The sequence below is a fragment of the Abramis brama genome (assembly GCF_963993115.1).
Source record: "Abramis brama genome assembly, chromosome: 1".
In the NCBI taxonomy this organism is placed as follows: domain Eukaryota; kingdom Metazoa; phylum Chordata; class Actinopteri; order Cypriniformes; family Leuciscidae; genus Abramis; species Abramis brama.
Genome location: NC_139963.1, coordinates 54,929,825 through 54,945,087, shown reverse-complemented (window position 1 = coordinate 54,945,087; position 15,263 = coordinate 54,929,825). Strand labels below are relative to the sequence as shown.

At 36.4% G+C, this 15,263-nt stretch overlaps 1 protein-coding gene and 1 long non-coding RNA gene across 3 annotated transcripts; both read left to right on the top strand.

The window, feature by feature from the left end:
• Positions 1–6: 6 nt before the first annotated feature.
• LOC311068060 (uncharacterized protein) lies at positions 7–4,376 on the top strand. Of its 2 annotated transcripts, XM_084090260.1 has the most exons (7): positions 7–326; positions 500–660; positions 871–967; positions 1,223–1,576; positions 2,135–2,276; positions 2,420–2,544; positions 3,305–4,376. In XM_084090260.1, exons 1-7 carry the CDS (start codon positions 321–323, stop codon positions 3,632–3,634), a joined length of 1,215 nt encoding a protein of 404 aa, XP_083946386.1. In that variant the 5' UTR covers positions 7–320; the 3' UTR covers positions 3,635–4,376. The 2 variants fall into 2 exon arrangements, with proteins under 2 accessions (XP_083946386.1, XP_083946387.1); XM_084090261.1 differs by lacking the exon at positions 500–660.
• Positions 4,377–8,849: 4,473 nt separating this feature from the next.
• On the top strand, positions 8,850–13,086 carry LOC311067211. Its single transcript, XR_014603192.1, has 3 exons — positions 8,850–8,958; positions 12,592–12,688; positions 12,764–13,086. It is a non-coding gene; the product is annotated as an uncharacterized lncRNA (long non-coding RNA).
• Positions 13,087–15,263: the final 2,177 nt, after the last annotated feature.

The window sequence follows — 15,263 nt, the reverse complement described above, 5'->3', positions numbered from 1 at the left end:
GAGCCTACGTGGTGACGTGCAACACAGACACGCTGCGCAAAAACACTACGAGGCCCAGAGAGAAGGAAATGAATAGTGGAATAAAGTCGTTATTTTTGTTTGTTTTTGCGCACAAAAAGTATTCTCGACGCTTGATAAACTTAAGATTGAGCCACTGATGTCACATGGACTACTTTGATGATGTCTGTATTGCCTTTCTGGACGTGAACAGTGACACGTCCATTGACTTTAATGGAGGAACAGAAAGCTCTCGGACTAAATCTAAAATATCTTAAACTGTGTTCCGAAGATGAACGGAGGTCTTACGGGCTTGGAACGACATGAGGGTGAGTCATTAATGACATAATTTTCATTTTTGGGTGAACTAACCCTTTAATGAGTGAATCATTCATCAGTTCATTCAAAACTGCTGATTCATTCAGGAGCAAGTGAGTGACTTTGAGTAACTGAATCACTAACTCATCTAATAAGAACTACTTTGTGCTTTTTATATTTCCAGCATCAACGTAATATAATTGATGTAGACGCATTACGAGCACTAATTGAAAGCAAAGGTCTGAGTATATATAAGGATTATGAAGCTTCAGGAATGCTTTCAGAGACATCAAGAAAGCTCCTTGTGAAGATAGGAGTCAGTGCGCTGGTGGAACAAAGTGGATTGTAAGTTTACAGTTGAGAAATTAACTAAAACAACTGTGAATGCGATAACGTATAAAGATGTTGAATACTTTGAAAACACACTGATTACTTCTAATAGTTTGAACATAATTGGGGAAAACTGACTGAATTTGGTTCCTGTATTTTATTTTAATGTATTATGTATGAGTTGAATTGGGTCATTTTTCCATGTTATGTCTTTATTTTGCTTAGTTACCCTTGTACCGAAGAGAAACGGATGTTGGCAGAAAGTGTGGTAACACTGTTTCCTTCTCTGAAGATCAAGATGGGAGAAGAGAATGAAGGATTTGTAAGTTGCACTTATTAAAACACACAAAGCCCACTTTAAATAAATGCAAATTGGAATAGTAAGTATGTGTAGTATGTTAATTAGTTAACAGGTTACAAATCAATTGAAAATTTAGTGACTAATTTTTTTTTATTTTTTTTTAATAAATATTACAGTTACAATAACACCAAAAGTACATCCACTCTGCTGGTTTGCTCGTCAGACATCATGGGTTCTTGTAAAAGTTACAATTGTTATCCTCCCCCTTTCATCCAGGAACATTTCTATGACCCAGTTTCCCACAGTGGATTTATTGAGATGCGACTTCGGAATCTACGGAGGAAACTTCATGATGATCAGCGTCGCTACCAGCGCAAACGTAGTCGAATCAGTGATTCCTCTGGAGTGTCTATCACTTTGGAAATAACTGCTGAAGGGGAGGAGGAGGAGTCCTCTCGGGAGTGGACGACTGTGATCAAAAGGATGAAACCATCTCCAGAAAACCTCAATACCATCAAAACTGGCATGGAGAAAACATACAGTAATCGCAGGTTATGGGTCGCAAACAAGTCCCCAACAGTGAAAGAGATTTGTGAACAATATCCTCGATTTGTAGACATGCCATACTTGGTAAGGACTTGTGTTTTGCATGGCTTTTCCTTATAGCAAGGTATGAATAGACTTGTTAGCAAAGGGACATGGCTGGTAGATATTAAGTCCATGAATTTAAAAAGTTTTTTTTTACTTTGTTAGTGCACAATACTAGTCTTATGGTGAAAAATGAATTATGCAATTTATATATTTATAAAAAAAAGTTTGTCTTTGTTAATCTTTAGTCATAATCTGGAATTTTGCTTTCCCTCTGGAATGCTGTTCCTTCTCTTACAATATCCTTTAAAAATCTTTTAACCACTCCCCTCCAATCATCAGTCTGCTGCAAGCTAGAGATTAAGGTGCACTAAAATCAAGCCCCACCACTTGATTTTCTTCATTCAGTTTAATTCAAATCATAATACTGCTGTATATACTGTATATAATATATGTACTGTTATTCATAACCTGGAATGGCCCACAATGCCTCTCTGAAGTTAAGATTGCATAAACTTGACTCGAAAAGACTCCATATTTTGTGAACATACTGAGGAAACACAGTAGTGTTGTAATTGTGTATTCTATCCTGTGTTGTAGCTTGACACTGAGTTTGGAAAAATGTTTCCTGGGAAAGCTGACCTCTTTCTTCGAAAATGGGAAGGAAATATTGTTCCAAAATTGCAAAAGGTGTCCACAGAGAAAAATCCTCTGGTCATGCCAACTGATAATGAGAGTGAAGGTAAGCTACTTTGCTCGTTCTGTCAAAATGTTGTTTTTCTTTCAGTGGACAGTAGTTTTAGTAGTTCAAAGAGTTTAAAGTTAAGCCATTATACCAGCCATGAAAAATGTCATTATATTTTGTGTTTTTCTATCATACTACAGATTCATGTTACAGAGCTCTTCAAATTCTTATTACATTGCTTCCCCCTACTGCGTCAGGAAGGAGCAAAGGGTGGGCCAAATGCAGTACAAAGTCAGCCCTTGCTTATCTCTTGGACATTAAGCCGGTAAGCAACTTAATTGTCCTTTTATGTTAGCTTTATTTTTTTTTGTCAGTTTTCTGTACAAGCACTTTGTGATGTTATTAAATTATATGACTCTGATTTGCATAAAATTATATTGTTTTAATTTTGTTTTGTTGTTAGGTATGCATGATATTAGATTTTTGCAGATATTTTTAAACTCATTTTGGCCAAGTGTCTTAAGGTTATTTGTGTATTTTCATTTTATTTATTACCGAATGGGCATTAAGGACCCAGGGGAGGCTGTTTTTCCTTCTCACGGTAGTGACTGTTTACTCTATCATGCTGGATGTTTCATTCTGTATGTACATTCTCAAATTAAATGCAGTGATCCAAAACTATGGAGGTAAAATCAGTAGCTTAACTCGAGAGGTTGAAAATCTGAATGTGAGAAGAGAACTTGTCATTTTAACATTCGTATTTGTAAGTTGAAATTTACACACAGCTCTGATGTGAAAAGCTGAATCTTTCAATTTTCACACACAAACAATGATCAAAACATCCGTGTTTTGAATTGAAAGTTGTATATTAAATCACAAATGTGTAAAATGACATACACAAATGTTTACGACATTTACTTTTGCACTTTACTTCAGTTTCGCTGCACAATGTCAAGTCGGCACTTACAACCTCTCAGATCTGGCAGTACAAGTTCAAATCCTATGCGCTCTGACTTTTGCTACTCCATTTGCGGTATTCCTGTTGCAAAAAATGGAATTTATAAAATGTACTTTTATTTTTACAGGCTGGAACCAGCATCTCCAGCCTCCTGGATAATTCCCAGACAATGGTGGAAAGCCATCAACCCCACATTGTCTGCTTGGGAGCCCCAAGTTCTACAGCGCAATACATCATTGTGGCCGAGAATGACAAAGTCACCATTCCACTTGAGGATAACAGTCTGACGTGTGCCATCGACAAGCTGTTTAAAATGTATTGGGTTTGCAATGTAGAATATCCTGTCCAACTTGCATCTGTCTTCAATTTCTTTGAAAATGTGTATGACATTCCTTTCTCTGGTGGGAAGAGATCTAAAGTTGTGGAGCTTATTTCAAAGCTTCAAGCACTTTCCTAAATTGTACCGCCATGTACATATGTCCGAAGTGCAAAAAATCAACTTCAAAAGACATCCGGAAACTTTTAAGTCATCTTAGGCATGTCCATGCACTTTCTGATGGACAGGATTATACAATTGTTTGTAGTCAAAACAACTGTCAACAAACATGCTAAACATCTAAATAGAGACCATGCTCAAGCTGCAAACCCAGTACATCTAGAACAAGACTCTGACACTAGCATGAGTGAGAACTTCTCTGCTGCATCTTGCTCTGCTGCTGTTAATGTTCTAGAGACTAATTTTGATGGCTCCAGTAACTGCAGCACTTCTGACTACCAAAGCTGTGCAGCAGCATTTGTTGCAAAAATGTACTCCTCTTCAAATTGTACCCTGACCGATGTGCAAAGAAGCATCACATGCACAAAAGAACTACTCTGTGAAACCCTGGACTGTTTGCAAGAGAGAACCACATCTCTGCTTAATCATTACTCTATACCCAATGATGAATTGCAGACCTTGATGAAAGATTTTGAAAGAGGACGAAATATGTTTGAGGAAGTTGATACCCCCTACAAAATGACCAAGTATTTTGCTGAAAACCACTCTTTTATCAAGCCAACAGAAATCTTCCTTGGAAACAGAGGTGACACTGCAAGAAAGCATGGTAAATTAACTCAAGTGTTAATAGCAGATACATGTCAGTACATCTCTATTATTGATACCCTGAAGTTTCTTTTTGACAATGAACAAATGCAAAAGCTCTTTGTGGATTCAACCGAAATTGATGGTAAATTGCGTGACTACTGTGATGGCTCACATTTTAAAAATCACAAATTGTACAGTAGATTTCCTCAAGCTTTACAAATGCAACTTTATTTTGATGATTTTCTCTAAAACCAAAGTTCACAAAATGGGAGCAGTTTATTTTTGTTTGAGGAATTTACCTGCTAGATTTAACTCGTCTCTTGAAAACATCCACTTATGTTTGCTGTTTAATTCCATTGACAAAGAAGTTTATGGTTTCAACAAAATATTTGAGCCATTGTTGGATGATATTAAATTTCTTGAAACCAGAGGGCTAGAAGTTAAGATAAATGGCCAAAGTTCAGTGTTATTTGGCACAATATGCTTATTTACTGCTGATAATCTGGCCTGCCATTCACTTGGAGGGTATTTGGAGAGTTTTGCAGCCAACAAATTCTGTCATTTGTGTCTAATTGACAAACATGAGATGCAGGGTATATTTGATGACGATTGTTTGGAGTTGCGCAATGAAGTTAATTACAATGAACATGTCATGCTTAAAAATCCTAGTTTAACAGGCATAAAAGCAGACTCTTGCCTAAACTCTCTAGAGTACTTTCATATTACTGATAATGTCTGTGTTGACATTATGCATGACATTTTAGAGGGTGTGGCTCCACTCGAGATCAAACTAATGTTACAACATTTCATCTATGAGCAAAAACTTTTCACTTTAGATCAGTTGAATGACCGAATGATTAGCTTTGACTATGGTGTGACAAACGAGAAAAACAAGCCTAGTGCCATTCATAATTTAAGAACATCAGAGAACCCCATTAAGCAAAATGCCAGTCAAATGTGGTGTCTCATACTTTTTTTGCCTTTCCTGATTGGAAATTTTATAAGTGAAGGTGATAGTCACTGGAAATTGTTCCTTCTCCTTAAAGAAATTTGTAGTATCATTTTTGCACCAGTTGTCACCAAAGGATTAGCTGTATTTTTAAAGCAGCTAGTTATTGATCACCATAATTTGTTTAAGACTCTATATCCAAACAAATCACTAATACCAAAGCATCATTTTATGACTCATTACTGGCGAATGATGCTAAAATTTGGCCCACTCTCTAAATTTTGGTGCATGAGATTTGAGGGAAAGCATGGTCCTCTAAAAAGACAAGCACAAGTTGTATGTCATTTTGTAAATATAAGCAAGACATTAGCCTACAAGAGTCAGGTTCAGACTATGTTTCATTGGCAACTGGGAAGTCCATTAACAGAAAAAAATACTGTCCCAAATGTTTTTCCAGTCATGGTTGGATCTTTGGAAAAAAGTGTTCTGTTTGTTGAAAACATGAGAGACTTTGGCTATGAACTTGACGCATGTAGCACAGTTCATGTTTCTCACTCTGTTGGTGTATTCGGTCAGACTTTTCAGACTGGTTGTGTACTTGCTTTAAACTGTGACTTAAGAGAAGAGCGTCTCTTTGGTGAAGTTTTACACATAGTTCCACAATGTGAAAAACAAATTGTTTTAGTTTTTCTTAGAGTTCTATCACAAATGTACTTTCACCCACACTTGTATGCGTATGCAGTCCAAAGAACAAATGAGTACAAAGTGATTAATTTGAGCAATGCTGCTGATGTAAAACCTCTTCACATGATTTCCTACAAAGAAAACCTTTTTGTAAATCCAAGATATAAAATTGTTTAAAAATGTCTTTATGAAATTCAAATGACATGTGAATGTTGACGTTGTGAAAATGTAGCAGTTAAGTTTTAATAAATTTTTTTTTTTTTAAAAAATACTTTTTTGTTTTGCGTTCATTTTAACTGGTCACAAATAGCACATCTATGACACATATTGTGTGATTTAGTACACATTAGTGTGTTAAATATTTTAACACACTCCCTGTGTTAAGAACAATAACACACTGGTTGAGTTAAAAGTAACACAAAATGTGTTGTCCTTAACTAGACACACAGGTGTGTTAAGATATAACACAGGTTGTGTTGTTTTTAACACATCCGTTTTAAGAGTGCATGACTGTGATATGAAGTAGTTCGGGATTGCTAAGAGACCTGGTTTGTCTCCTGGTTTGAAAGTTGTTGGAAACAGTCGGGATAATGTAAGTACACAACTAACAAAATACATATAAAATAGTTATAGTGATTTGTGCTATTTTGAAAGCAAAAAAATTACATATTGTGCCTTTAAATCTATCTGAATAGACTCAGCTCACAGGTGTTAAAACGACATGCCTGCTGATTTGACCTTTTCTATGTTTAAAAGGGGGGGGGTGAAACACTCAGTTTCAGTCAATCTCATGTTAATCTTGAGTACCTATAGAGTAGTATTGCATCCTTCATATCTCCAAAAAGTCTTTAGTTTTATTATATTTATAAAAGAAAGATGGGCTGTACCGAGTCTTTCCGGAAAAAAACGAGCGGCTGGAGGCGTGCTGTGTGGGCGGTGCTTACGCGCCGATAGCTAACAACACACAGACATTTGAAGCAGTTTGTCTATGAGTTTTACTCACCGCCTGCGGTTCCAACGCACGACCGTGAACCTTTATCGTTGGGACTGCTAATACCGGCGTCGAACTGGGCCTTGTTTATAAAACAATCATCATCGAAATGCAGGGAACAAACAAAGTCCTGTGACTGCAGCGAGCACAGAGCTTTGATGGGCGTAGCTGCTACTGCTTTCGCTCTCTTGCTCTGGTCTCAGGTGCGCGCGCGCCCTTCCGGGAGAAGAGCCCTTAGGACCTTATAAGGAAATTCCACCCCATCTGACGTCACACATGCCCATACTAGAAAAAAACTTTCCAAAACTTGTGACAAACCGGAAGGAGTATTTTTGGTACAGAAATACTCCATCAAACGTACAACTTAATTTTTTAAACTTTGTCCATGTTTAGCATGGGAATCCAACTCTTTAACAGTGTAAAAAACTCAGTATGCATGTCACCCCCCCTTTAACAAGACGTGTGGCCCCTAACCACCAGAGAGAGCAGCTGGCCATGAGGAGGCAGGATGTGGTTTTAACAACTGCAAGTGAAAGAACAGTTAAATGTACATTAAAGGGTTAGTTCGCCCATTTAAGACATGAAGTTGTATGCAATCCTTACCAGCACTATAGTGCATACACACTGATCCACTCTGTGGTCACCTCCCTGGTCAGAGTTCTGGCCGCTCAAAGTTTTTCTAGAAAGTATTCCCGGTTAGTTTCCGGGGCCTCAAAACTGTGCGTTTTTACGTGAAAAAATTATATGCGTTTCAAAGCTTGATTAATTTACATCACAAAAAACACTCCGGGCAAAATTCATACCTCAGTTTTAATCGGCACTATTTTCTTTCCATTTCTATCAATCTGCGCTGCTGTCAACGTCAACAGTGCACACGTTCCGATCAGCTGTTCCATAGTGTTTACACAATCGAATGACAACGACTTAAAAAGTACAAAATTAACAATGGTGCGAACTTGTAAATTCCCAGGTTGTGACCACAAGAAAGTGCCGGGATCACCGTTCAGATTCCATCGTTTTCCTGTTTCGGATATAGCTATGAGACAGCTTTGGCTGGTTGCCATGGCTACTCTGCGGGAACTAAAATATCCAGAATAAAGGATTTTCGTGTGTGCAGTGCTCACTTCAGCGAAGACGATTACATCCCCAACCAAGGAGGAAAAATAAAATAAAAGATTTTAAAGAGTTTTGCTGTACCAGTATCACAGGTAAGCTCTATTTGCTAACTTTATAATCCCATGTCTAAACTGTACGGTAAACAAGCTGATGTTTAGACTCCAGTGGAAATCACGTGAAAAGAGGTCTAATATAAAAACAATTTATAGGGATATAGGTACAATTTTGCGGGTAAGCTCTATTTACTAACTTTATGATCCCATGTCTAAACTGTACGGTAAACAAGCTGATGTTTAGACTCCAGTGGAAATCACGTGAAAAGAGGTCTAATATTAAAACAGTATATAGGGATATAACGATGGAATCTGAACGGTGATCCCGGCACATCGGAACGTGTGCACTGTTAACGTTGACAGCAGCGCGGATTGATAGAAATGGAAAGAAAATAGTGCCGATTAAAACTGAGGTATGAATTTTGCCCGGAGTGTTTTTTGTGATGTAAATTAATCAAGCTTTGAAACGCATATAATTTTTTCACGTAAAAACGCACAGTTTTGAGGCCCCGGAAACTAACCGGGAATACTTTCTAGAAAAACTTCGAGCGGCCAGAACTCTGACCAGGGAGGTGACCACAGAGTGGGTCAGTGTGTATGCACTATAGTGCTGGTAAGGATTGCATACAACTTCATGTCTTAAATGGGCGAACTAACCCTTTAAGCTTTATAGCGTAGGTGGTGAAAGATGAGATATGTGTCCTTGTAAGGGATTGCTGCATTATAAGGACAGCCCTAAACTCTTAAGACGGCCCCAATCAAACCATATAAAAGGTTTTGTTTCCCGTTGCTCGGGGCCACAATTCGGGTGAAGACATATACGCATTTCTGTTATTTTTTCCTTTTTGAATTATTGTCTTTGTTTTATTCTGAAACTTTTTAAGTAAAACAAAACCATTCTTTGGTGAGTATTTTTCATACAGTATATTTTTCTGTTTTCTTAAATTACATAAAAATGTATGTAAAATTACTGTTATTTTACAGGTATTTCCTGAAATATTACAATCATATATCTTCATTATATAAATTAAAGTAAAATATGCTTATTTAAATGAATTGATATTTGATGTCACTATGATGGAGTTCAGTGTTTGCTTTAGTTGGGCTCATGATCCTTGAGTTATCATCATGAGTTTTTCTCTGGCTGCTATTACTGTGTTTTTGATACACATTTGTTAAAGCAATAAATGCAGGAGATGAGAAGAATCTCATCATATGATGTTGGTCTTTTATTGATGATGATAAAAGCATCACATGTTGACCTGATTCAATGATATGACTTTGAGTCAATTCTCTGAATATATTAGCTGAGGTTACATAATATCCAGAGAGACTTTAGTTTTTTACAAAGTCTATATTAATGTCATACTTTATACACACGACCCTAATTACATTGTGGCAGTATTATAACATTCTGATATTTAAAATAAATATATACAGTACAGAAAATGTTTTGGGCTGGTTTATTTATTTAGGAGTATAGAGACATGAAGGATCAACATATGATTCTCAACAATGGTGACAATCAGCAAAGCTTTTTAGTGACTTTAGAAGTTTGTATTGTGACAAGGTCAGAGTTGATCAGATATTTTTCATTGTTGCGATTCATTCGCTGATTCTTGATGTCTGAGTGAGTCTATATGATCCTGTCAAAACATTTTCTTTAAAATGGCTTCATAAACTCTATCAGAGTATCACAGCACTGCAGGATTTTCTGCACCAGTATTGGCATGCAAACTTAACAACTAATATTTTACACATTAATCAGATATTAGACATCACGTGGTAGCAATAAATCACATGATAACTATCACCAGTGAAAAAGTAACCAAGTTCATCTGATCTGAGTTTCACTTCCTTGATTCCCACAATAACAAATATGTATCAGAGACTCAGTTAAAGAAACCAGAAATAATCTAATGTTAAAAACTGAAGGGTCAAGAGCCCAACTAAAGCAAACACTGATCACCATAATGATGATTATTTTCAATAAAACATCAACTTCTAAACCTCGGTTAATAACAGTGTTTCTGTATGGTTTTTTGTGTGTCACCGTTGTGTTGAAGAGTAGAGCCTGAGCTTCAGTCCAGGATGAGCAAAGAAACACTGATGATATGTTTTATACGTTGCTTTATTTCGCAGACAGTAACTGTGTAGTTGCTGATGCAGTGAAGTATAGTCACAGAAAATCATGTATGTAATTCACTGCAAGTGATGCACTTTTTACTAGTGATGGTAAAATGAAGCTTTGTGAAGCACTGAGGCTTTCCCTCTTGACTGTATTGTAAAATGGTTCATTACTCAAAGCTTTTCAACATGTTGCACACTATCGACATCTTGTGGTCAAAAGGTGGAAAAGCTGCCTTTCTGTCCCAGAAGAGACATCCATTTTTTTATTGTTTTGTTTAATAAATATCTTTGTGCTCTGTAAACCACAAAGCAGTACAATTAATCCTCATAATTCATGTGTTAGTGTTAATGTAGTTCTTACACAATGTATGAACAAACAACTGTATGAGTGAATTCATTAAAAAATAAAAAAATAAATGGGACTAATTACCTTGTACAGAACAGTTCTTATGAATCTGCTTTGATCAACAAATCGTCGCTGTCGGGCGGAAACCTTGTATGTCCAAATTTGGTCAATTTCATATTTTTCCACAAATCGATGCTATTGGTCAGTCCCCACATGGTTCTGTTATTTTTACAAATTATTAACCAATCTAAAGTGTTGAAAATAGCTTGAGAGCAAATCTCGTAACTCCATTGGACACTTAAACTGTCTAAGAATCCTCATAACTCCACCTCTTCTTCACTCCGCGGCAGGAGTTTACGCGGCATAATCCAGCATTTTGTCTCCTCAGGATTGAAAGTCGCAACGATAAGAAATCCTCGTCGAGTAACACGTAAAGCAAGCCTTAACTTTGATTTTATCTGTGTTAAACTATGAGTTATTGATATATTTTAAATGTCTACGTATATAGGCTTATTATTACTAGGCTTATTATACGTGTGCATTGTTTTAAAATGTATCTAATATAATACTTGAATTGAAATAAATGTTTTGGATACCAGCATTAAATTATTGTTTTTATGATTATTTTACTGACTCGAAGTTGGCACTGTGCATGTAAAATACCCCAAGTAGCAGGTTTTATTTATGGGAGAAAAAGGGTCTGTCTAACGTTAACGTTTCTGGCGCCAGTAGCAGCTAAGCCTATCATTGCATAACTCTGTCTGTTTTTTTAGACAATAACGAGTGAAAATAGTTAGGTTAGGTTAGATACATTTGAGTAAGCTTGTTTTGTTAAAAATCGATTGCCTGTAATGCTTTGGTGCAGAAGGAAGCCCGTGAGCCACGGTAAGTTTGTGTGCAGATTAGGCAAATTTCCGCCTATTAGACAGCCTAGTTACCTCATCGTTTTTTGTTCTGCTTCACGTATAGCTCTTAAACCTTTAAAATAGAGTTTAGGAAGATGTATGTAACCACAGTCGTTAGCTTTGGTTAACTATTGAAGCCTTTTCTCTTGTCAAGAGGCTCAACGCGACCGCCGACTTTGCGTGCAGATTAATTTCCGCCTATTTTAGACAGCCTAGTATTTTGGTATTGCATCACTCATATCTCTTAAACGTTTAAAATAGAGTTTAGGAAGATGTATGTAACCACAATCATTAGATTTGAATAGCTCTTAAAGCCTTATCTCTTGTCAAAAGGCTCAATGCGACCGCAGACTTTGATGAACACTGCTTTCTAATTCTTCTAATTCTTTCTGATTCTAATCAATGACAGCGTAACCTCGTATCTCCCTGCTCCCAAGTCATAAAGCTTGTATCTCCGATTAAACATGATTTTGGGGAAATGTTGTGTTAATGTTGGTATACAACAGTATATGATAGCAATATAAGTTATAATACCAACTTTAACGATACAATGTTTAATAACTCAAAAAATATGCAGTTTTTTTAATTTCCTGAAAAATAATGGTTTTGGAGATACGAGGATTCCGCCCGACAGCGACGAAATGCAGCCTTATTCACATAAACTTTAGCCTCAGTCCTAATCCTACGAGTTCAGGCAAGGCTCATGTAGGCATATATAATCAAAATAAAAGAATATTAATGTAGAATGGTGAAGTGTGAACTGGGTAGTGAAAGTGCTTGTGAACTGGGGAGCTGACATTGTATTTTGTGGGTAATTTAATAAATTAATGTTTTTTATTAAGGAACAGGACTTGTTCAACAGTGTGAGGGCTAAGTCTATTTTTTATTTTTTTTGTATTTACTAATACCGAAGGGCATAACACTCGAAACCTGCTCAAGGGGTTCGCGCTATTTCTGAATCTGAATATGAAGCAGTCACATGACTGTGTGTGGAAACGAAGCTTCGGACGTTACATCATTACTTTTTACAGTGAATGTGTTGTTTAGTAAAAATTCAGGAAATATATGTGAAATGACCGTGTTTCTGTTAAAATATTTAATGAAGATGTCTTGTATGTGTGAAACCCGGTTGTTTTTTGTCTGTGCTTCACAATAGCTTCACTAGATCTACTGGATCATCTGAGGGATTCGACTGAATCAAGATGCTGTTGATCATTGAAGCTCTTCTTCTCATTTCAGCTGTTCTAGGACAGGTGAGCCTGTGTTTGAGTACGAATATTACAGACATAAATACTGATGACTGATCATTATGATTCCTGTCACTGCAGGATCACAGACATGCTGCTGAAGGAGAGATATATCCACTGGATATGGAAGATTCATTTAATTACCTATATGATTATTTTAACATAAGTAGTTACATGGACTATGAAGTAGCAAGCAGTGGAAACCAAGTTGCTTTTTTAAATGCTTTATTAATTTTAATAGTTTTTTGCTCTGTGTTTAGCTACTAATCAGATAAACACTGCATGTTTCTTGTTATTAAACATCAAATTAATTGTCATGCTTTATTGAATCAAATATTCATGCGCTGGTTTTTATTATGATTTTTATTATGTACTTTGTTATTAAAATGAAACCATTGAAAGTGGTGATTCGTAAAGCTTCTCTATAACAAGTCTCAGAGTGATTTTCTTCTGAAAACTATTATCTGAACCTGGACAAAAATCCCACCGAGCCTCTAGAGCACGAACATCCACACTGTAAAAAAGAATACATTGATTTTATTGATATCTAATTAATAAAAATGAGGCAACAGATTACAAGCAATATTATTAATTAAATTTAACAAATTAGAATTGAGTAATATTTAATCAAATGAATTCCTTAAAAGTTAACCATTTAAAATGAGTAAAATTTACAAAATATCTTTTATTGCCAACATTGAAGACACCTGGTGTTAACAAGCAGAATCACTGAAGGAGAAAACCATAATTAAAGTCACCATTGTGGAGATCAGTGTGTGTTTTAGTTGGGCTCTTGACCTTAAATTATTAACTTTAAGTTTTGTTTGGCTGCTGTACATGAGTCATAACAGCCAGATGAACAAATAGAAAAGGTGATGTAATGGAGTTGGTTGTGTTTTAACATAATCATTATTTCACAATCATTTGACCTGAATCACTGAACTCATAGAGTCCAATTTATGAATTAGGTTTACTTTATTAATTATAGCAGCACTGGCCTTGTACGGCATAATATTTTTTTAACTTTTACAATGTAAGGCAAATAATTTCTAAAAAGTTTCTCTTACATAAAAAGGAGACACACAGACATCAATAATCAGCCTGTGAATCTCAACAATGGTGACATTTATAAAGCATGTTGCAGTGCATTCTGGGTTCCACCAATCAAAACTCATTCATGGCTCCCATCATGCATTGCTGCATGAATAAATAATGAGCTTATGTTCAGAGGTGATCTGTTCGTCACCATTGCTGAGATTCATACACAAAATCTTGATGTGTGTTTGTGCCTAAAAAAAATTAATAAAAAAAAATAAATATATATATTTTTTATTATTGATTTGATCATTTGGATTTCATTGAAAAGGCTAAAAATATTATACTGCTGTAATTAATAAAGTTAACTTATCTCATAAATTGGACTCTATTCAGTGATTCAGGTCTAATGATTGTGAAATAATGATTATGTTAAAACACAACCAACACCATCAGATCACCTTTTCTATTTGTTCATCTGGCTGTTATAACTCATGTACAGCAGCCGAACAAAACTTAAAGTAAATGATTTAAGGTTCAAGAGCCCAACTAAAACACACACTGATCTCCACAATGGTGACTTTAATTATGGTTTTCTCCTTCAGTGATTCTGCTTGTTAACACCAGGTGTCTTCAATGTTGGCAATAAAAGATATTTTGTACATTTTACTCATTTTAAATGGTTAACTTTTAAGGAATTCATTTGATTAATTATTACTCAATTCTAATTTGTTAAATTTAATTAATAATATTGCTTGTAATCTGTTGCCTCATTTTTATTAATTAGATATTAATAAAATCAATGTATTCTTTTTTACAGTGCAGACTGAGTTTGGCACAGACTCCCCTTGGGAATTTCTAACCAGCGGACAGCGCTGATTTGTAGTTCCAAATCTTTTTGGGTACTATACTGTTATCTGGACCACACGTGACCACACCAGACCACACGTAAATAATTTATCCGGACCACACGTGACCACATGTAAATAATTATCAAAATGGCGCCAAAACCATTTTTAAATTCCCTCCAAAACTTTTTCACGCTCATGCGATCTCCTTGCCTCTCATCTCCCTCAATACCACACAGCTCCCCATCACTCACAACAAGAAGATGAATCTCTGGAGCCTATCAACAACCGAAGAGGAAGCCGTGGAATTCTTCAAGGATCGAGGCCTGCTGCCCATGGAACGACGATGCCGCAACAACCACTTGATGGCGCTCTATTTCGGGACTGCAGTGGCAACTGGTTCTCCAATTCTTGCCTTCCATTCGTGACCATTGTGTGTTTCATCTACCTCTTGGCCTGGGAAATGACATCAGGCAAACTGTCCAAACGAGAGCTGCGCATTGACAAGGAGACCACCGTCGACTGGAGCAATTACATGAGGCAAGCGTGCGTGGAGGCTCTTCTCTTCTTCTTCTGGCGAGGGCATGATAGTGGAAATTGACGAGTCCCTCTTTACCAAGCGCAAGAACAACGCCGGCCGGGTACTACCTCAACAGTGGATCTTCGGAGGGATTTGCCGCGACCAAGGAGAGTTTTCT

What these genes read in the sequence shown, in the direction of transcription:
- LOC311068060 (XM_084090260.1), top strand. An exon ending in AACTGATAATGAGAGTGAAG is followed by an intron (nt 2,277 to 2,419) that starts GTAAGCTACTTT and finishes ATCATACTACAG; the next exon opens with ATTCATGTTACAGAGCTCTT. An exon ending in ATCTCTTGGACATTAAGCCG is followed by an intron (nt 2,545 to 3,304) that starts GTAAGCAACTTA and finishes TTATTTTTACAG; the next exon opens with GCTGGAACCAGCATCTCCAG.